The 23,784-nt window shown below is 46.1% G+C and overlaps 1 protein-coding gene across 1 annotated transcript in view; it reads right to left on the bottom strand.

The window, feature by feature from the left end:
• Positions 1-16,015, bottom strand: part of LOC123515176 (nuclear hormone receptor E75-like) — a 341,788-nt gene extending 325,773 nt beyond the window's left edge. Inside the window, exon 1 of the mRNA XM_045273684.1 lies at positions 14,225-16,015. Coding sequence (XP_045129619.1) covers positions 14,225-15,011 — 787 coding nt within the window. The 5' untranslated portion in view covers positions 15,012-16,015. The remainder of the gene's footprint in view (positions 1-14,224) is intronic.
• Between the last annotated feature and the right edge of the window lie 7,769 nt (positions 16,016-23,784).

The raw sequence follows: 23,784 nt of genomic DNA, 5'->3' as shown, positions 1-23,784 counted from the left end.
ACGGGTTACTCGCTTTATGACCCCGACTGAGACCACATCCACTCCTGCAGTCCCTCATCCTGCAGCTGGTAGCATGTAAGCCTGCAGGAGGAAAACACCAGCCCAAACTCTCAGAGGTCTCCTGTTCCCCACCGTCCTGTGCCTCCCCCGCCAGACTCAGGATTCCGGCCTTGACCCTTTGACCTGAGCCGCAGCCAGAATATCCTGACTCACAACATCCCATTGAGGGCAGCAAGGGAGCGACAGCCCTGCAGTGACCCAGGAAGGGAATGGACTTGTCTTGTTAAATGGCATCCTAGGGTGTGGTGATAATAACAACAACAACAGCATGAGATATAATAGCAGTAATAGCGCCAGTGGCAGCAGTGCGGACTGAGGTGTTATAATAATGGTGGCAACAAAGGGCGGGGCAGACTTGACCTATTACTGCGCCTCAGGTTGAGCAGCAGTGACTGTCCTCGGAGGGTTGAAGGTCAAAGGTCATCTCTATAATGCAAAGGGATACCACAATATTTATCTCTCCCTGCTGAACAAAGAACACAGACAAGCAGGTCAAACTTCACCCTTTTCCTTCTCTTCGTATCCCTCACAAAATATTGAAGCAGAGTGTCAGGATGTTTCCCTTCTATATAAATTCACTCTATCTTCAACCTTTTATCCTCGTCCGATATTGATTACATATGACCCCGCTGTTGCGACATCTTGAATTAATCAATCAATCAATCAACCATTCCTCTCTGTATCCATTTTACGTGCGTCACACCAGCCTCATACTGGTCTGCTAACCCTTGCTTTTCTTTTGTCTCTCCGTGTCCTTCCTCGCGGTTTCCTTCTCTTTGTTTTGTCATTAAGTTTCATTAACCACTCAGTGTGTGTGTTTGTTTCCATCCTCTGAGCTGATCCTCTCTTTTCGCCTCCCGTCCGTCCTTTCTCCCTCTCCCCACCTTTCCGTCCGGTTCACCTAACTTCACTTTCCTCTTTCCTTTCCCTCTCCCGCGCCTACCCTCACTTCCTCACCCTTTACCTTCCCCAAGCCTATGTCCCGCAGAGCCTCAGGGGACGCCGCCTCTCTCGCCTACCAATGACCTCCACACTATTATCCCCACCTGCGCCTCTTACGTCACCGCAGCCACATCACCTAATTCTACACCACCAATTACATCACGTAGACGAGGGAGGAGGGCCATGGGAGGCGTTAATTGCACCAATCACAGGACGCCATACAATTCCCAAGGCCAATCAAAGGCGGGTCTTCACATCCAGTGTTCCTTTTTTACCCTCCCTTCGCTCTTCTTCCTCGTCTTTGTCTTTAGTGGGCCACGTTACTCCAGCCGTCCATTACCTCAGTGTAGCCAATTAAGAGGCGCTCCTCCATTTACAGCTCAATCAGGGAAGCCGATTATTTCTGTTTGTTACCTCCTTCCTATCTAACCTTCACCTAGCCCTGACCACAACCGCCACCACCACCACCACCACCGCCACTCATTCCGCGGCCTCTCCAGCTGTCTGCCGCCCCTTTTAGCTAACCAGCTAACACGAGGGAGCACTGTTGTTAGTGTTAACGTTGGTACACTCTCTCTCTCTCTCTCTCTCTCTCTCTCTCTCTCTCTCTCTCTCTCTCTCTCTCTCTCTCTCTCTCTCTCTCTCTCTCTCTCTCTCTCTCACTTTAGATAAGATAATGTAGTTTATTACACATTTCTTTTTAAAAAGCAACAGGCTTGCTACTGTTTGTCCCTCCTTTGTGCTCGTTCCTCCTCCTCCTCCACCACTTCCTCCTCCTCCTCCTCCTCCTCCTCCTCCTCCTCCTCCTCCTCCTCCTCTACTCCTACTCCTCCTTCTCCTCCTCCTACCACTACTACTTCTACTACACTACTACTACTACTACCACTACTACTACTACTACTACTACTACTACTACTACTACTACTACTACTACTACTACTACTACTACTACTACTACTACTACTACTACTACTACTACTACTACTAAGTACAATTTCCTCTGCACCACAAACAATCCCACCTTATGAAATCTTTGAAGAACTTCCTCTCTTTCTCTCTTCACCTTTCTTTTCTCCCCTCTCTCTCTCTCTCTCTCTCTCTCTCTCTCTCTCTCTCTCTCTCTCTCTCTCTGTATTTCCTTCCCCCAGTTCCTCATTCCCTCCACGCCTCCCTTTCTCCCTCGTCCTCTTAATTCCCGGAACGCTGACGCTATCGACTGCCGACGGTGGAAACGCCATAATGCTTCTTGCAGATTCCATTACTGGCCTCCCTCTGCAAATTGCTCGTGTCCTACTACTGCTGCCAGACACAATGCGGCGTGATAAAGAATAAAGCGCCGCCAGAGAAGGGAGGAATAATGAGAGAGAGAGAGAGAGAGAGAGAGAGAGAGAGAGAGAGAGAGAGAGAGAGAGAGAGAGAGAGAGAGAGAGAGAGAGAGAGAGAGAGAGAGAGAGAGAGAGAGAGAGAGAGAGAGAGAGAGAGAGAGAGAGAGAGAGAGAGAGAGAAAGGAAAAAGACTCTACACTCACCACCACAGGAAAACAAAAGCCTCTCTTAATCTTTCCTCGCTAAAATGTCATACGGCTTCCAGTACCACCACTACCACCATCACCACCACCACCACCACTGCCACCACCATACTGTTTTTGCTTTCTATTTATTTATTGCATTAGATAAGGTGACTTCGTAATCTTATACAAATAAATAAAGTTTCTACTATACATATTCATCTGTTTATCTATATACCTATCAAGCATTCAAAGGTTACTCACTCCTTGACTCATTCACTCACTCCACGGCGCTGCTTTTCCCCCTGCTTCCCTTCCTTGCCTCAGCCTCCCTCGCCGTGAATCATTGGTAGTGAGTGTGCTGTGAGCTCCGTGGTGGTCTCCTGCTGCCTCCCTTCTGCCGCCTCCTCTCTACCACTCTTGTCTCTCCTTCACTTCCGTGCCTCTCCTCTCTACTTCTCTTTCCTTCCCTCTTTATTTCCTTTCTTCTCCCCTCTACTTATCTTCCTCTTCTTTTATTTCTCTCTACCTTTTTTTCTCTCCCTTCATTTTCTTGTCTCTCCTCTCTGCTTCTCTTTTCCTATTCCTTCACTTCCTTTTTTCTCTCCTCCACTTCTTTTATCTTCCTTTACTTCTTTGTTTTCCCATCTATTCATATTCATCTTCCTTGACTTCTCTTTGTATATTTTCCACTTCCTTCAGTATCTTCCCCCCTCTACTTCTCTTCTTCTTCCTTTACTTCCTCTTTCGTCTTTCTATTTCTCTTCCTCTTCCTCCTTTTCTTACTCCCACGAAAGGCTGTGGTGGCTTGACATATAAACTATTTTGTTTTCTTTCTTCTATTTTCTTTTTTTTCTTTTTTAGACACTTTCTATGGCTGATGACATTAAGATCAGCCTTCCTACCTATTTTTGTAGACGGGTTAAGATGAATAGGGTTACGTTACCTTATCTACAAATTTATTTAGGCTCTCCTTACTTCTTTTTTTTATCTTTTTATCTTTATACGTTTACATGAAGGTCAAGAATTCCTCTTTATTGCTATTTTTGGAATGCGCAAGGTTAGGTTAGGTAATGTTAGTTAAGTTAGGTTAGGTTTGGTTAGGTTTACTTAGGTTTTGTTTCGTTAGGTTAGGTAATGTTAGATTCAGATAGGTTACTATGTCAGGTTAGATTATGTTGGATTTGGTCAGGTTACGGTAGCTGACGCAAGGTTAGGTCAGATTGAGTAGGGTTACGTTAGGTTTGCGTACGTTGTTACGTTAGATAAGGCAAATTTACGCTATCGCATTTCCTAGCCAATTTGCACTTAACCTTACCTAACCTCAGCCTTGCCAATAGTGGCCGCGTGGGATGGCTAACCTTTTCTTTCTTTCATTTATCCAATCCTTTCTTTGTTTCTTTAGCGTGCGCGCGTGTGTACTCGAAAATACAGCAGCACGTCCCGCCATACAGCGGAATTCCAATTAAGCGTGACCCTGATCGCCTCCTCCCATCCTGGCGACGTGTTGCCGGCAGTGTTTGATTCGATGCCCTGCTGGAAACGGCCAATCAAGTGAGGAAACTCGTTCCTGCCCGGAATATGCAGCAGCCATCCGACACACACACACACACACACACACACACACACACACACACACACACACACACACACACACACATATACAACCTTGACAGACGAGAATCTCTATCAACAACATCAAAATATAGACACACGGCACTTGTATTATTTCCATGGTCTTTTTTTAATAGTGTTATCAGACAACAAGGACATCAGGGTCTGTTTACCTCTTTTATCCTTCCCAATCCTTTAAAATCTTTGTAATTTCGTCCGTGTTTTCCTCTTCCACCTCCTTCTGCTTCCTTCCTCTCTCATCTCCCCCTCTTCTCCACGTTCTCATTCATGTCCTCATCCTTCTTCTCTTTCAGTATTTTTTTTGTCTTTAACTTTGGCTGTAGTTTATGTAGTTTATGTAGTATATCTACTTAAAGGTATGTTCTCCTTTCTGTTTCTTACTGTTCTCCTCTCCTGCCTTTTAATTTTTCTACTTTTTTTCATCCTCGTTTATGTTATACTGTTTGTCTTGCTGTTATGTGTATTTTTTTTTCTCTCTCTCTCTCCCTTTTTGTCTCTCGGACTTTGTACCTTTCCAATTTTCATGCTATACTCCTCCTTTTCCTCCTCCTCTTTCTCCTCCTTCTGCTCTTCGCCCTCACCGTTTATGCTACCCTGTTTCTTTCACTGTTTGAAAGAGTAAGTTTGTTAGTGTTTGTTACTGCTGTTGTTGTTGCTGCTGTTGTCCTCCCCCTCCTCCTGTTCCTCCTCCTCCTCCTCCTCCTCCTCCTCCTCCTCCTCCTCCTCCTCCTCCTCTCTATCCTCGTTTATGTTCCCGTGTTTTTTATAATTAGGACAAGTCTGTTAGTGTTCAGTGATGCTGGTTTTGTTTTGTTTTGTTTTTTTCTCTTTATTTTACTCCTCACATTGCTTCATTCCAATATCCTCCTCCTCCTCCTCCTCCAGTCTCACTCTCACACACACACACACACACACACACACACACACACACACACACACACACATGCACTGCACACGCGCCGCTCAAGGAAGGCACACGTATCCTAGGTCGGGATCGTCAATAACACCACAACAACGCGTCTCGACCTTAACCCAGACCAGCACATCGTCCTCGTCTCAGTCACCACTAGCTTCCTTTTTTTTCTTCTTTTCTTTTTCTTATTTCCCGCGGCACACGTTCATTCACACGCACGCCTTGGAAGCCTTTTCTGGGCCACGGCATCAAAGCGGCGCCTCACTTAAGGGTGTCGTGTAAGCCTCACGTATTGACACAAGACCGGAGGCGTTTCTTTGATGTAAGGACGTAAGGCGGAGGGTGGAATAGAGGAAATTTTTAATCAAGGGAGACTAAATGTGTGTGTGTGTATGGTTGTTTTCATTGGTTTCAAGTGAACCGGCGGGTGTGTGTGTGTGTGTGTGTGTGTGTGTGTGTGTGTGTGTGTGTTGTGTGTGTGTGTGTGTGTGTGTGTGTGTAACTAAATTGAGTCACCGCCGTTACTATACCAACACGAGAACTAAACTTGTGCACTGTTTGATTACTAACAACAACATCAGCAGCAGCAGTACCACCACCACCACCACCACCACCACCACCACCACCAACGATCCATATCTTCCTACTACTTTCTTGGAACTGCATCTCAACAGTCACAACCAATCATCATCATCACCATCCTCAACATTTTTTATGCTTTCGTTTTAGTTTTTTGTTTTTTTCTGAAGCCATTCTTTGTCTCTCCTTCCTGTCTTTCCTTTGCATTCATACCTTGCCTTTCTCTCTCCCGCTGTCTCCCTCCCTCCTTTCATCTCTTCCCTTCCACCTTTCTCTTCCCTTCTCTCACTTCCAAGAGTTTATATGCGCACGAGTATTTTCTCTCTCCCTTCCTACCTTCCTTTCTTTCTTCCCACCTTTCACTCTCCTCATACCCACGCTACTCATTCTCTTTTCTTTCCCCTCCTCTTCCCTCTTCCTATTCCACCAATCACTCATCACTTATTACAGTCCCCCTGCTTCCCTCCTTCATCACCAGCGCATCCACTTCAGATCTCTTCCTTGTCACCACCACTCCTTTTCCTCCTTCCCCCTGCTCTTCACTCTCATCCTCTTCAACCTTTCCACCCTCCACCGCAACGCCCACGCCTCCAGCCACGCCGCCCACGCCCTCGGCAGTTCTTCCTCAGGCGATGCGTCTCAAGTATTGGAAGACGAAAAGGAGACGAACATTGCTCAGAGAGTTAGTTGTGAAGAAGAAACATGGATGAGTAAATACAGGAGTGAGTCTCGAGCATTCTCTCTCTTTCCTTCTCCCTCTCTCTCTCTCTCTCTCTCTCTCTCTCTCTCTCTCTCTCTCTCTCTCTCTCTCTCTCTCTCTCTCTCTCTCTCTCTCTCTCTCTCTCTCTCTCTCTCTCTCTCTCTCTCTCTCTCTCTCTCTCTCTCTCTCTCTCTCTCTCTCTGTAGCTCGGCATACTCATTCATAAATCAGCCAGCACCGCCACCTGTCAGCTACGTGTATTTACAGCTACTGACTATTGGGGTCGACAGCCATTTTGAAGTGCTAAAAAATGGGCAAGAGAGAGAGAGAGAGAGAGAGAGAGAGAGAGAGAATCACTTCACCCCAATGCGGTTCCGAAAAGCGACTGTGTGATTTAGCAAGTGTATGACTAGCAAATGAATGAAATTTTTTTTTTTTTTTTTTTTTCGTTTTATGTTGCCCTTGGTCAGCTTTCCCCTCTCAAATAAAAAAAAGATTTCTGTGTACCTTTCTCTCTCTCTCTCTCTCTCTCTCTCTCTCTCTCTCTCTCTCTCTCTCTCTCTCTCTCTCTCTCTCTCTCTCTCTTGCTTGCCAGTATCTGTTCGTGTTTTTCATGTTGTTGCCTTGCGCCGCCACCACCGCCACTACCACCAAGTCTACCACCACCACCACCACCACGTCCCTTCCTGCACTCCACTGTAATCCACTCCACTCCACGCTATCACTCTTTAACCTCTTCTTTCCACGGTACATCCTCACCTTTATCCTCCCCTCACGCCGCGCACCATCAGATCAATCAGTTAATCACTCTATCACTCAGGTTGGGTTAGATTAGGTTGGGTTGGGTTAGGTTAGACACAGTTAGGATGGGTTGGGATAGGTTAGGTTAGGTACGGTTAAGTTTGATTAGATTAGGTTAGGCTGACTTAAATTGGGTTAGGTTAGGTTAGATTAGGTTAGGTTAGGTTAAATTGAGTTAGGTTGAGTTGGGTTAGATTAAGTTAGGTTTGGTTGGGTTTGATTAAGTTAGCTTGGATTGGCTTATATTAGGTTAGATTAGCTTAGATTAGATCAAATTTGGTTGGTTAGGTTATTCACTTTCCAATCCATCAATAGCAAAATCACAACCATCATCACAATCACCACTCAATCATTTCACCACCACCACCACCACCACCACCACCACCCGGCCCCACAGTTACTACCACCACAAGGTCATGCCATAAAGGTTAACTAACATTCCTCATTAATTATTGGGCAATATTCGACAAGTAACACCTGGCGGGTTTGGCGGTGTTGGTAGCGCTGGTGGCCTTGATTACTTAACACGGCTGAGCTTATCACTGGAGCGGCGCAGATGTGGTGGCGGTGAACTATTACAAGGTGAGTGTAGGTATGACCTGTTGTATGCACGTTAATTGATTGTGGTGCACATTTTTTTCACTCTCAATATTGATGTACTCCATTTTCTTTCATGTCTTTTGTTTTTTATTCTTGTTTACACACACCTACAGTTCTTTTTTTTTTTTATTAAAATTGTTAATGTATTATGAGCTTGCCATAAAATAAAAGCTGTTTTTATCATCATTATTGTTGTTATTATCGTTGTTGTTTCTTATTGTTGCTGTCCACGTAAAGAAAAACACAAGAAATCATGGAAAGAGCCTTCAAATCTATGCTTAGCAGTTCATGTGTAAAGGGTACATACGTCATAACAATGTATAAGGTTTATCCAGTCTTCTTTTGAAAAACTCCCCGTTAACTCTGCACTAACGACCTGATTACTTGGTCCATTCAAGGTCAGTGTTGCTTACGTAAATAGTTCTATGCTACGCGCAGCTTCTCGCCAAAGTGATTATACATATTTACATGTCATTATATATAATTTGAACCGTGCTATCATTAAGTGTAAACTATAAACCGTGACTCTGTGGTTCAAACATTTACCTATCATCTCTCTCTCTCTCTCTCTCTCTCTCTCTCTCTCTCTCTCTCTCTCTCTCTCTCTCTCTCTCTCTCTGTCACACGCACACACTATAGTAGGTTCTTTTCTCTGCGTCCAACAGGTGGCGTGCGTCGCTTGTGAAGTAAATAAATCAACTTTATCACCGCCATTGTCCGCCTCACGCTTCTGACGTGACCTGCTCGCCCCCGCTACCTACCTCCCCACCCGGCAGATACCACCACCCCCTGTCTGTCCCCGCCGCGCCCCAGCAACTCGAGGCCACCGTGGTAACAGCAGGAGGCGTCGTGTTTCGGTAATTTGTGGGTGCTTTAACACAAGTCACCAAGGGAAGCGAGTGTGGTGGTGAAGGCTGCGGAGTTTTATTTATTTATTCAATCTTATTTTCATTCATTCATTCATTCATTCATTCATTCATCTATTTATTTAGCGGAGGTAAAACACCTTCAGGAATCATACGAGGGAGGGAAAAAAATTGAGATGTAAAGAAAGGAAGACAGATGAGAGCAAAGATTGGTAATGGTTGAAAGGAACAAGAGAGAGAAAAAGTAGAGATGAATGAGAGGAAGATGAGGGGAATAAGTGAGAATCGTGACGGGAAGACGAGAGGATGAAGTAGGAATGGGAAGATGATGGGAACGAGTTTGGATGGAATAGGGGACGAGGAGGGAGGAATCAGAGGGGAAGGGTAAAGGAAGGATGGAAGGAAGGAAGGAAGAGTTACTGGGAAGGACAGGACTGACTCCCAGCACTGGCTGACCTTGAGCCGAATACAAGACGGTTAATAATATGCTACCAGGAGGAGAAGAAGGAGGAGGAGGAGGAGGAGGAGGAGGAGGAGGAGGAGGAGGAACGTAAACACCTGCTAGTGTGTGTGTGTGTGTGTGTGTGTGTGTAATTCACCTCGGTCGCCTGCTGGTCACCCAGCCAGTCTTCCCCATTACGGAGCGAGATCAGAGCTCATAGACCGATCGTCGGGTAGGACTGAGACCACATCAACACACAACACACACCGGGAAAGCGAGGCCATAACCCCTCGAGTTACATCCCGTACCTATTTACTGCTAGGTGAACAGGGGCCACCCATTAAGAGGCTTCCCTATTTGCCTCGCCGCTTACCGGGACTCGAACCCGGCCCTCTCGATTGTGAGTCTAGCGTGCTAACCACTACACTACGCAGTGTAGTGGTGTGTGTGCGTAATTCACTGTTTGATCTACTGCAGTCTCTGACGAGACAGCCAGACGTTACCCTACGGAACGAGCTCAGAGCTCATTATTTCCGATCTTCGGATAAGCCTGAGACCAGGCACACACCACACACCGGGACAACAAGGTCACAACTCCTCGATTTACATCCCGTACCTACTCACTGCTAGGTGAACAGGGGCTACACGTGAAAGGAGACACACCCAAATATCTCCACCCGGCCGGGGAATCGAACCCCGGTCATCTGGCTTGTGAAGCCAGCGCTCTAACCACTGAGCTACCGGGCCGTGTGTGTGTGTGTGTGTGTGTGTGTGTGTGTGTGTGTGTGTGTGTGTGTGAACCAGGCGTGATAACAAGCTTATCACGCTCTGAAGAGGAAGAATAAACTCATATATACAATACGATAAAATACACATTTAATAATCTCGTATAAGCAAGCACAAACACTATTCATCCGAATAAACTCTCTCTCTCTCTCTCTCTCTCTCTCTCTCTCTCTCTCTCTCTCTCTCTCTCTCTCTCTCTCTCGGAGAAGCAGGCACAAACACCATTCATCCACCTAAACTCTCTCTCTCTCTCTCTCTCTCTCTCTCTCTCTCTCTCTCTCTCTCTCTCCGTGAGCGGCCGTCGCCTCCTCTTTTTCCTCCGCCAGACGACAAACCCGACGGCTTCCTCCAGTCTGAACTTGGCCTAGAAAACCGGTTGGGCGGCTGCTGGGCTGGCGGGGAGACCTGTTACACGACTCTGGTGCTCCCGCGGATCACACAGGCTCGTCTTACGTGCTGCAAGTTGGCCAGGCGAGGCAGGGGCGGAGGCAGGGAGTGTGCATGTGCTGTGTTGTGCTGGGCTCATTCCGTGCTCCTCCCGTACCTCTCCCGGTCCCCCCACCACGCCCGTGAATTAGTAAAGAAGCTAACGAAAGAGGCACTGCATCTGGCACCAGGGTGGAGGAAAGGGTGGAGTCTCGTACATCTGGCAGTGGAGGGCAGTAACCTTGGCCCGTATCGCTCGCCACGGTCGCTGTGTGACGTCACCACGACTCAACATACCAAACGGGCGCCCCCGAGATGACTCTGCAGACTCCCCCATCCCCCTCCCCTCCAAGACCTTCACCTGAGCCCCGACTCGCACCCAGTCCCCTGAGTCCCCAAAGGTTACATCCCCTCGGGGCATGGCTGAGGAGATATTTCCCCTCAGCGGAGCGCGCGCTTCGACGCCCACCCATATTTCGGGGTTCTCGTACGTCCGGCCGCGTGGTAGTAACCTTGGCCGCCTTTGTAGTTAGGAATGGCGGGCTCTCGCAGAGGGCCAGACTCTATCGATCTCGTGGGTGCTGCGAGGCCCTTGATCTCGAGCTGTGTATTAGGTGCAGCACGTGACAGATCCACTACTACTACTACTACTACTACTACTACCACTACTACCACTACTACCACTACTACGAGTATTAATGTCGCTCCTGATATAACTCCAAAGTTTCGATTACTACTCGGCTTCTCTTCCTCCTCCGACCACTACTATTGCTGTTCCTACTTATATTAATATTACTACTACTACCACAACCGCCACCACCACCACCGCTCCTATTGTCTGTGGAGTTCCTGCTGCTTCTAGTAATTCTTTCCTTCGAACATTACGTCAGACAGGTTCACTTCTAGTCTTTTCTATCCTTGCTATGTCACCCTGCGGGCGTCGCTCTCCCGCTACTTCCACTCACTCTTGACACGCCTCCTTCTCCTCCTCCTCTTCCTCCTCTTCCTTGTCTTGCCTTGCAGTACTTGTCGCTTCCTGCCTGTCATCATCAACCTCTACGCTGTATGACATCATCACCACCACCACCGCCATCAGTCATCACCTTCACACACACACACACGTCACCGTTCTGTTGTCCTCTATCACCTTCACCACCCATCACCTCCTCCTTCTGCACTATCTCTTCCTCTTTCTCCACCTCTCTTGTCAAAGCTTCCACATCGCAGTACCCGCCTTTCCCTCAACGCTCCACGCCCTTATGTTCATCACCTCAACGCTACCATTCTTCTACCTCCACCCTGCGTCTCCCATCACCACCCATTGTCCTACTATCACCTTCATCGTCGCTGCTGTATGTACTTCATCCATCACCACCTCCCCTCATTACCCCGATCATCACCACGCAAGGGAAAAACATCCTCAGTACACAGTCTAGAGTCTAGACGGAGCAGAGACGGGTTCCTTCGCCCACCTGTCTGCCAGTCCGTTTGTCTGCATGTGTGTCTGCCTTTGTGTCTGTCTTTCAGAAGTGGATGGACGGGATGCTCCACACACATGTCAGTGATTCATGAAACGCTCGTAAATTGGAATGGAAAGTTAAAAAAAATATATATATAACATAATGGGATAGGAGAAAAATACCGGGACTTGAATGAGAAAAAATAAAATACAAAAATCGGCGCGTTCGTTTTCAAGGTTATCTGTCGAAATTAAAAAGAATTAATATAAAGAAAAAAATATACCTCCTCGCACGCATACACACACACACACACACACACACACACACACACACACACACACACACACACACACACACACACACACACACACACACACACACACACACACACAACAAAATGTAAAATAAAAGTGTTGACCGGATTATTCACCGATGGATTAGAGAATGGATTGAGGAAATTATTATGCAAAACCGACTCAAATCCTAATCGCTATACGTGTGTGTGTGTGTGTGTTTATCCTGCTTATTAACAACCCGCCGCCAGCCTTGAGGGAGGGACGGCAGCGGCCATCAAGAGGCATTCAGCACAAGCAGGACACACACAGTGACGCAGGACGGGAGCAGCAACGTGTCGCGAAGTGCTGTCCTCGCGCTGTCACTACGCAACAGGCGGAAGAGAGAGAGAGAGAGAGAGAGAGAGAGAGAGAGAGAGAGAGAGAGAGAGAGAGAGAGAGAGAGCAGCGAGTCACATCTTGCATAACGCCGTCGGGAGTGGCGCGCCCTAACCCTTACAGCACGGATCACGGTCACCGCTCTCTCTCTCTCTCTCTCTCTCTCTCTCTCTCTCTCTCTCTCTCTCTCTCTCTCTCTCGTACCCACTATAAGGGACAACTTTCTGGCCAGCGAAGGAAGAATGGCGGAGAGATGAACGACCGACGTGGCTTAGGGTAAAAAGAAAACGGAAGGAGAGAGAGACGGCAAGAGAGGGATTGATAAACAGTGGGAAAGGAGTCGAGGGAAACTAGAACTAGGGAGGCGATCCGGAGGAGGAGATGGAGAAGGAGGAGGAGGAGGAGGGAACTTAGGGATGCAGGAAAGGCACCGAAGTTAATCTATTCCAACCCAACCTTCCTTAAGCCAACTTAATGTAATGTAATTTAGCGCAGACGGCTTTTTTCCCCCTCTCTCTTTCTCTCTCCCTCTCTCTATTAAAGGTTATTCAAGAGTTAGCAGCAAAAGGCTTTTCAGATGAGAGAGAGAGAGAGAGAGAGAGAGAGAGAGAGAGAGAGAGAGAGAGAGAGATGGGAAAAAGAGAGAGAATAAATAGCCTTTTCCTTTTTTCTTGTCCTTTCCCTTCATGTGCGGTATAAAGAAATCCCCGAGGCGAGTTTGTTGATGAGGGAACCTTCAGCTTTTACCGTGAAGTGGGCAATATTTGACGCTACGTGTGTGTGTGTGTGTGTGTGTGTGTGTGTGTGTGTGTGTGTGTGTGTGTGTGTGTGTGTGTGTGTGTGTGTGTGTGTGTGTGTGTGTGTGTGTGTGTGTGTGCATGTGTGTTGTGAGGAGGATACCGTAGAGAATGTGAGGGGACAGTCAATAGTCTAAACCAGAGATTATATACACAAGACGTTACAGGGACGGATGCTGAGGCTAGATTCAAACTGCTGCAGGAGGAGGAGGAGGTGGAGGAAGATCAGAATATATAGACGGTGACCGGTGGTTTCAAGTATGGATAGTGGAAGAACACCTGACGAAAAGAAAATATAATGATAGGAGAAATAGGTAAGGATGAGAAATTAAGAGGGAACGGAGATGAGAGAAGAAGAGTGGAGAATGAAAGAACGTGGCAACAATAGAACAAAAATAAAGATGATAGGAAAATAGGGAAGGAAGAAAAAATAATGAGCGGAGGAGGAGGAGAGTAGGAGGAGGAGGAGGAGGAAGAAACAAAAGAGGAAGAAGAGGAGAGGAAACTAGAGTACCTTTCCCGTTCGCGTTTCCCATCGTGTTCCTGAGGCGGAATTTCCTACACCTGAAACGATCCGAAATAAGTTGAAAACACAAAACACATACACATTGCCGAAGGGGTTCATGACCTCGGGCGAACAAAAAACAATAATAATAAAAACGGATGAAATGCCAAAGAATATCGCAAGTTAGCAAAATGCACACATCGAGCGAAGAGAAAAGGAGAGCGAAAAGTGGCGTCGATGGTGAATGATACAAACGAGATTGAGCGGAAAAGTGCAGGTGAAGCGAGGTGAAGGTGAAGGTGAAGGTGGTGGTGGTGGTGGTGGTGGTGGTGGTGGCGGTGTTGGTGATGATGGCGAGAGGCGAGGGCGTGGGGAACGGCAAAAAGAGAAGGCACAAAGAGAAGAGAAAGGGAACGAGAGGTGTGAGGAGAGAGAGAGAGAGAGAGAGAGAGAGGTGCGCGAATGACGGTGGGGAGTTGGGGCGGGCAGGCAGGCAGGCAGGCGGGCCATGCACGCATCATGTGTAATACTCACCTAAGTCGGGGATGGAACTGGAAACATCGTCAGCTTCTTCCTTCTTGCGATCCTTCTTGCCTGAGGCGCGTGGACGCCCACCGTGAGCAGAAGATGTAGTGGGTGATGAGGGTGAGGAGGGCGTGGGCGGAGGGCAGTCTGACGCCCTCACCTGGTCAGGAGGACGTGTCTGGTCAGGCCGCGCCAAGTCGTGGGTGCGGCGGGGGTCCCGGTATCTGGCGCCATGAGGACCGCGAATGACTTCTCGGGGCACGTTCATGGGCCGGGCAAACTCACCCGAGGGTCGCCTGCCCCGGGACTCGTAGGTGTGGGTGTCGGGGGGAGGCATGCTGGTCTCCACACAGCGGATCACGCCGGGCCCGCCTCCGTCACCCTCACCCTCGCGGTACTCCACTTCCGACTCGCGCTTAACAAGCACCTGCGGCTTGACGTCTGCCTCGCTGGTGGTCTTCTGGCGCCACGGTGCCGGACGCGGGAACTTGCAGGGAGAAAGTTCCTCAAACACGGGCTTGGTGTCACCCGCAGCGAGAGCTTCTTCAGAGGGCGGCGTGGTCTCCACATGTTGAGCGACTTTCACACCGTGGGTGGCCTCCACGTGCTGGCCGGCCTCCACGTGGTAGGAGGGGGAGGAGGAGAATGGGCTGAACTCCTGCGGAGAGTATCCTTGCCCTGAGGAGTATTCTTGACCTGAGGAATATTCTTGAGATGGGTAAGTGGCCTCCTCTGCGGCGGTGACGGAGGAGGTCACGAGAGGCTCACACAAAGCCTTGTCACTCATTTTCCTCATGTCTCTAGGGGCAGCTTGGCACCAAACTTTTAAAAAGGTAAAAAAGATATACCAATTCAGTCACTCTCGCACAGTCAAGCTATGAACTAGAGTGATCGCCGGACAGCATGCGATCCGTCACACAACGAGCAGAACTTGTAAAAACATCAACTTCTCCTACTAAGAACATTTACGAAAGTTATTTTAAAACTACTTCGGTATTACAAAGTATTAAAAACCTTAACTTAGACACCAAAGTCAGGTTGCACAAAAAGAGGGCGTATGTGAAGGTAGGCGTGAGCAGAGTGTCTGCGGCCTGAGAGACTAGTGCAGTAGTTCGTCATGGACAGCACGGTCCTCTCTGGCAACAAGGTAAGGTTCGCGGGCTTGTTCCGGAACCGGCGGATACAGTTCACGATGTGACCTTGAACCTTCGCGATTGTTCCAACCCTTGTAATGTACACAAACACAGTCAGCCAAACAAACACCAGTGTACGTCACCTAATACGGCACTCACAACGTGCAGGTCACTTGATGGACAGTATGTTTGCATAAAGCGTGATAGTGGCAGCGTGCCACACTTGACTATAGCCACACTTTTACTGCATAGGAATGCGTCACACTTGCTTAAGCTTGCCGCATCTTAGCACCAGAGATGACACGACAAAGTCTCACTTTGAACGACGTCTGTGCCAGCGGCAGAGGCAGCAACAGGGCAGCAGGTGACGGCGCGGCCTGAGGCTGTGGGACACCCGATACACCGCCAAGGTCCTATGATCCTGCACTCCCACGCTGTCACTCTAGGGGGCAGAAAAGGCAGGCCGAGGAACGAATTGGCAGGATGCAGGTAGTAGATAGGCAACTGTATCCTGAGGAGAAGTTATCCTGGAGGCTGCAACACCGACTGTTTGAGGAGTGAGTAGCGCGGTGAGGCGGCGAGCGGTGGCGGGTGGCGCGAGGCGAGGGGCGGTGCCAAGCGTGGCGGGAGTGTCAGTGAGTGCCAGCGGAGGTGGGAGCGAACAGTGTCTCGCCTCCAGCAGCGCGGGTAAGAATGCGTCCTCACGTGAGGGGTGGTGGTGGCGGCCGCGTGTGCCGCCCGTGAGTGCATGTCTCGAGCTGCGCCGGCGTCGCCTGAACCATGTGTGTGCGTGCGTGCGTGTGTGTGTGTGTGTGTGTGTGTGTGTGTGTGTGTGTGTGTGTGTACGCCCGAGATGTGTACGTGTTGGGGAGCCGCCGGTGTGTCTACGCACCCTCGAGTTCGGTCAGCAACCACGTGGGGCCAGACATCTTGCGGCCCGCGCCGCCGGGACCAAACCCACCTGTGCTGGCCGCGCACGCACGCATGCACGAACACACAAACAAACAAACAAACACACACACACACACACACACACACACACACACACACACACACACACACACACACACATACACACACAGCAACAACAACAACAACAACAATAACAACAACAACAACTATTACTACTACTCCTATCACTAATAATAATACAAATAATACTAATAATATTAACGACGACGACGATGACAATGACAATGAAAAAATAATAGGTAGCAACACAAAACAAAGGCAATAAAAAATTGGACAACACAACATAACAGCAACATACACACACACACACACACACACACACACACACACGAGCGAACGAAGCACATATCAATCAATCACATCCCAACACACGAGCCAATGAAAAAGATAACCAAAAAAAAGTACATAGCAACACACACACACACACACACACACACACACACACACACACACACACACACACACACACACACACACACACACACACACACACACCATTAACCCTGCAGATCAATACCTTAACACTCCACTGTCTACAAAGTTACGTAAATGCTAAATACAGACATTCGACAACCAACCACTCCGCGAATTCCACTCTGCTTTGTGATTGGCTGGCGGCGTTCCCCTACGGAGCGTGACTCGCCCAATCAACGAAAGCGCTTGGATCAATATATGGACCCATGAAGGTGAAGGCTGTGCAGAAGCCTCGCGACGGCTGGCGGCCCCGACCCCTACACAGACAGACCCTAATGGTGTGGGGTCGGGGCGGGGCGAGGCGTGGGGCGGGGGCAGCGATGTCATGTATGGGGGGCGGGCTTGCCATTACACAACGGCGGCAGTTTGAGCCAGACGTGGAGGAAGAGTAGGAGGAGGAGGAGGAGCGTAAAGGTAGCATGGAATCTGGGAAAGGGAAAGGAATGTTGAAAAATAGAACGTAATAAAGAGAAGAAACACAGAACGAGGGATAAAAATAAAATATAGGAACAGGAGGAGGAAGACGGAAAGAAGGACAACAACGAGGAAGAAAGGAAGGAGGAGAAGGAGGAGGAGGAGGAGGAGGACCAGAAAAAAATGATGAAAACGAGGAGGGAGAGGAGATGGACAATAAAAAGGATAACGAATTAAGAAAACAATTACAACAGCGATGAAAAACCACAGAAGAAACACAAATAACACAATACCAGGAAATAAATGCGAGGAAAAAAAACAAAATAAAAACAAGAGAAGAATATAGAAAGGGTAAGGCGGAGGAGGAGTGAGTGGTGAGTAGTAATGTCAGTCATGACGCAGAGTTAGTGATGATAAGGGCTTTGAGATATGGTTCAAGGGCACGGGCACGAGATATCAATGTCCTGACCTTCACAGAGGTAACCAAAGGATCCGCTTGCCTGAGAAAAGATTAGAGCTTACTGGTGAAAGAGTGAGGAAGATACGTAGGTAGATAGATAAATAGATAGAGAGAGAGAGAGAGAGAGAGAGAGAGAGAGAGAGAGAGAGAGAGAGAGAGAGAGAGAGAGAGAGAGAGAGAGAGAGAGAGAGAGAGAGAGAGAGAGAGAAATCATAAGCGTAATGGAGGTGTATGTGTGTGTGTGTGTGTGTGTGTGTGTGTGTGTGTGTGTGTGTGTGTGTGTGTGTGTGTGTGTGCACGCTCGCCCGCGCTCGTGTGTGCCATCCACTGCTCACTCATTATAGTATTTTCATTAAAGTTTTAAGATATATGAGTGCAGGGCCAGATATTCTCTCTCTCTCTCTCTCTCTCTCTCTCTCTCTCTCTCTCTCTCTCAGTCGTTTGCGTGCCGAGGGAGGCGTTCGTTAACTGCGTGGCGGTGCGAGGCTCTAAGGGGGATGGCGATGGTGATGGCGATGCTGATGGTGATGGTGATGAGTAAAGGGCGGTGGTGCTATGGGGTAATTAATAATGGTGATGGTAGCGTGATAATGGCGTCGCTATTGTCGTGGAGGTGGTGATGGTGGTGGTGGTTTCGATGATGATGATGATGATGATGATGATGTAATGAAGGTGATAATGATGATAGTAATGATAATGATAGGCAGCATCAGTGTTATTAGTGATTATACATATAGATGTATAGGCATAGCAATAATCAAAAGTCGTAGTAGTAGTAGTAGTAGTAGTAGTAGTAGTAGTGGAATTAACTGTTGTTGTTGTTGTATCAGTAGTAGTAGTAGTAGTAGTAGTAGTAGTAGTAATAGTAGTGGAATTAACTGTTGTTGTTGTTGTTGTTGTATCAGTAGTAGTAGTAGTAGTAGTAGTAGTAGTAGTGGAATTAACTGTTGTTGCTGTTGTTGTTGTTGTTGTAGTAGTAGTAGTAGTAGTAGTAGTAGTAGCGCAGTAGCAGTAGCAGTAGTAGTTGTGGTGATGGTGAACAGAGGTTAGGGATGCTACAGACTGTTGGTGATGCTGACAGCAGTTGTGGTGAAGGTGATGTTGGCAAATACACCAGACGAGTAACCAAGCATTCATTTCACTCTCTTGTAGAAATGGTGTGTGCGTTCCACTGACAAATCTGACGCGTCGTTACCCCATTCGCGCATACACAGTCAGCCGGGAAGAGTGAAAGTTTGTCGTATTTAAGAGCAATCTAAATCAGAAGCAGGATATTAGTTTTGCCAGCAGCTATTAAGGCTTTTAACAAAATAACTATATGAACACTATACCCTATTGAGGAGAATTACACACACACACACACACACACACACACACACACACACACACACACCGCGTAGTGTAGTGGATAGCACGCTCGACTCACAATCGAGAGGGCCGGGTTTGAGTCCCGGTAAGCGGCGAGGCAAATGGGCAAGCCTCTTAATGTGTGGCCCCTGTTCACCTAGCAGTAAATAGGTACAGGATGTAACTCGAGGGGTTGTGGCCTCGCTTTCCCGGTGTTGTGTGTTGATGTGGTCTCAGTCCTACGCGAAGATCGGTCTATGAGCTCTGAGCTCGCTCCGTAATGGGGAAGACTGGCTGGGTGACCAGCAGGCGACCGAGGAGGTGAATTACACACAAAGCTGCTATCGTTACACTCTGGAAGGAAAGGAAATGACAAGAAAATACAGTTCCATGGAAGTCATTAATGAGTTTACAATGCTGGTATGTACTATGGAGAGCAGTTCTATAAAGGGAGTTAGCAGCGTTATATTAAAGGGGTATAGTTTGCTGAGGGTAATGTCTCCTTGAGGCTCCACAGGTTCCTGGTTCGTGAAAGTTGACTGATTGTTAAGTGTCTGTTTGACTGATTACATGATTAATTTAATGCGACGCGGCAAATTACAAAATATTCCTGCAACTTATTGAATGAATGAATTAACTGTATGTGTATTTATTTAGAGGAGTTGTTGTAGTGATAGTGGTGATGGTGGTGATGATGGTGTTGGTTGCTAGTAGTAGTAGTAGTAGTAGTAGTAGTAGTAGTAGTAGTAGTAGTAGTAGTTATAAATAGTAGTTAGTAGTAGTAGTAGTAGTAGTAGTAGTAGCAGTAGTAGTAGTAGTTATAAATAGTAGTAGTAGTAGTAGTAGTAGTAGTAGTAGTAGTTATAAATAGTGGTAGTAGTAGGTAGTAGTAGTAGTAGTAGTGGTGTAGTGGTAGTAGTAGTAATAGTAGTTATGGATAGTGGTTATGGTAGGTAGTGGTGGTGGTAGGTAGTGGTAGTGGTGCAGTAGTAGTGGTAGTAGTGGTAGTGGTGGTAGTGGTTATAAATGGTAGTGGTAATAGTAGTAATAGTGGTTATGGATAGTGGTTAGTAGTAGTAGTGGTGGTGGTGGTAGTGGTAGTAGTAGTAGTAGTAGTAGTAGTAGTAGTAGTAGTAGTAGTAGTAGTGGTAGTTATAAATAGTAGTAGTAGTAGTAGTAGTAGTAGTAGTAGTACCATAGTAACTGTTGCTGCTGTTGTTGATGTTGCTGAACATTGTTGTTGTTCTTTCTATTGTTGGTGGTGTTACTGTTGCTGTTGTTGTTGCCGTTGTTTTTGTTGTTGCTGTTGTTATCATCATTGTTAATGATATATTATCCCCAGTGACGGTGGCAATAAAAGTAACAACAATAATGATGACAATAATAACGATAATTGCCGGACCGACGGTGATGAAATCCTCTGAGGTTAGTCTTTAATAATCAACTTGCATCATCATCAACCAACCAGCACTCACTCACTCAGCTTACTCACGGCCCGACTGACTCAGTGACAGACAGGCGTATCGGACCAATCATGCTTCCCTTTTATCTAATCTCCACAATCGCCTGACATTGACCTAAACATCACACAGGAATTGTCCTAGTTTTTATCTTAGGAACCGGGCCAAGGATGGAGAGGAGAAGCGGTGGTGTTGTTGGTGGTGGTGATGATGACAGGAGGGGATAGGTGGGTTACTACTTTATTACTCTAGGTGTCTTGAACGGCCTCTTTTATCCCTTGAAGCACTATATCAGTTAATATAATCACACTAATTACTTCTCAAGATTGTGCTATCTAAGGTATCCGTAAAGAATCACGAAAATGTTTGAAATTAGTGCTAAACACATTTTGTACTACTATCCTTAGCTGTTGTTTTATGTTTTCATATATGAGTACTTATCTATTATTATCTGTTTTTTTTTTTTTATCTATTTCACATGTGGAATGAGTGGTTTAGGGAAATACATAAGAAAACAATAGCAGTTATCTAACTTTTTTCCCCTTCTACCGTTTCCAAACAGTGGTGCTCACAAAGAAGAGGTTAAAACGAAGATAAAGCGTCTCAATACCAAACTGTTCACTTATTTATCTCATCTAATACATCCACGTTTTTCCTTGAAGAATCACCGAGATCCTCAGAATACCACAACCACAACCTACAAACATCACACTCTCACCCTACCACACTGGCCTTCACATCACTTCGAACCTGAAAGTTGGGCCGACGCTCTGCTTTACATCGTCAGTCACGTCACGCCAGTACTAAACAGCCGTTACGATACACGCACAGATCGCTAATGCAGCCAAGCAACACGCTACCCAGAAATGCTCCGAATATCTACGTACCTCACACACCCCAAAGCTTTCCTTCAATATATCATGTTCCCAAAAATATCCCCACGATCTTATGAATATATGATGCTGCCTTAAATTTACCACATTGTCGTCAATATGCAATAATGCCTTAGATAAATCACGATGGCCCTAAATATAGCACCTGAACTTCAATTTAGTATTATGGACAAAGTTTTTACACCCATACTCCTTTGGTACATCAAGATACTTTCTATTTGTAACGGTAAAATAGTAGTTTTAAAGACTCAAACATGACGTAAACTCTCTCTCTCTCTCTCTCTCTCTCTCTCTCTCTCTCTCTCTCTCTCTCTCTCTCTCTCTCTCTCTCTCTCTCTCTCTCTCTCTCTCTCTCTCTCTCTCTCTCTCTCTCTCTCTCTCTCTCTCTCTCTCTCTCTCTCTCTCTCTCTCTCTCTCTCTCTCTCTCTCTCTCTCTCTCTCTCTCTCTCTCTCTCTCTCTCTCTCTCTCTCTCTCTCTCTCTCTCTCTCTCTCTCTCTCTCTCTCTCTCTCTCTCTCTCTCTCTCTCTCTCTCTCTCTCTCTCTCTCTCTCTCTCTCTCTCTCTCTCTCTCTCTCTCTCTCTCTCTCTCTCTTAGACTAGAATATGCAGTGGTGGTATGGTCACCATATAGGCTGAAAGACAACCAGAAAATAGAATAAATTGAAAGAACTGCTACAAAAGTTATCCCAGAAATAAAGGATCTTTCCTATGAAAAAAGACTGAAGGAAATGGAACAACCAACTCTGAAGGATAGACGGAAAAGAGGAACTTAATAATGATGTATAAGTTAGTGAACCGTATAAAAAAGATATCATTCGCATTACGATATCAATACGCAGCGTTCTTAGTTATTTTATTAAAACAGATACTATAAAAAAAAATAAGTAAGTGTGAGCTGTTTGTTTGTTTGTTTGTTTGTGTTTATGTGTGTGTGTGTGTGTGTGTGTGTGTGTGTGTGTGTGTGTGTGTGTGTGTGTGTGTGTGTGTGTGTGTGTGTGTGTGTGTGTGTGTGTGTGTGTGTGTGTGTGTGTGCCCTTCCTCCTGATAACGATACGAGGTGCTGCCTGGCGCCTCTCAACACTCAACACCCAACACCCAACCGACATGTCACTGACCGAGCCGCCGCCCCTGCCCCAACAACACCAACGCCCGGCCACTCCCCTCCCTCCCTCACCACCCTGACCTCGAATCCTGCACAACAGCATGCACTACATCCAATGCTTCCCCTCACTCACAACGCTCCTTCCCCACGTCTCTTTTCCTCCTCATCCTGTCCACTACTACTTACAATTTCTGAACACTCCTCTCAGCTCAGGAGCAATACCCTACCGCTACCACGGCTACTCCATGGGAACCTACACTAGCAGCTGTCTACATTTCCAATACTTCTGTCCTGTTTCTTGTGTCGTAAGGATACAAACTGATGGTGTGATTTGCTCTTTCTAGCTTTCTGATCTTCTTTTCTTTTTCCTTTTTTTTTTTTGCGTATAAAATGTGGTGGCTTCGCTATACGAAAATGAATATATGAATATATAAATATTTTAATGTCACCTTTCTTCAAAAGATTAATAAATTGAGGAAATAAGTAAACAAACATATTAATTTTTAAATGATGATGATGTTAACAGCAATAGTAATAATAACAATGATAATAATATAAGAAGAGGAAGAAGAAGAACAACAACAACAACAACAACAACAACAACAATAATAATAATATTGATGATGATGATAACAATAATAATAATAATAATAATAATAATAATAATAATAATAATAATAATAATAATAATAATAATAATAATAATAATAATAATAATAATAATAATAATAATAATAATAATAATAATAATAATAATAATAATAATAATAATAATAATAATAATAATAATAATAATAATAATAATAATAATAATAATAATAATAATAATAATAATAATAATAATAATAATAATGATAATAATAATAATAATAATAGTGATAATAATAGTAATAATAATAATAATAATAATAATAATAATAATAATAATAATAATGATGATGATGATGATAATAATGAAATATTACAAAAGTCTCGATCCTTTTGACAAATATCGTCTCTCTCTTGAAGCTGTCAAAAACACTAAGAATGTAAAGAGGATTCCAGTGGAGCCACATAATTACCAAGACACATTCCAACATACTTTGCCTTCATCCCTCTCTCCTTCCCTCCCTCCCCTGCCGCCGCCATGTCCCCGTCCCCCTTGACAGATCAAGGAGCAGCGAGCACAAGAGACCATCACCACGGCAAACTCTACGCTCCCACCTATTACAGTTTCATGTTCCGCATCATTTGAGTCGGCTAAATAAGCTTTCAAGACGATATAAGCTCTCTACTCATCATAAATCATTCAGGAAACATAAATCAGCAGTTAAG

The sequence above is a fragment of the Portunus trituberculatus genome, chromosome 38, assembly GCF_017591435.1.
Source record: "Portunus trituberculatus isolate SZX2019 chromosome 38, ASM1759143v1, whole genome shotgun sequence".
Taxonomy (NCBI): domain Eukaryota; kingdom Metazoa; phylum Arthropoda; class Malacostraca; order Decapoda; family Portunidae; genus Portunus; species Portunus trituberculatus.
The sequence above is the reverse complement of the archived record's forward strand: the minus strand, read 5'-3'. Positions and strand labels throughout refer to the sequence as shown.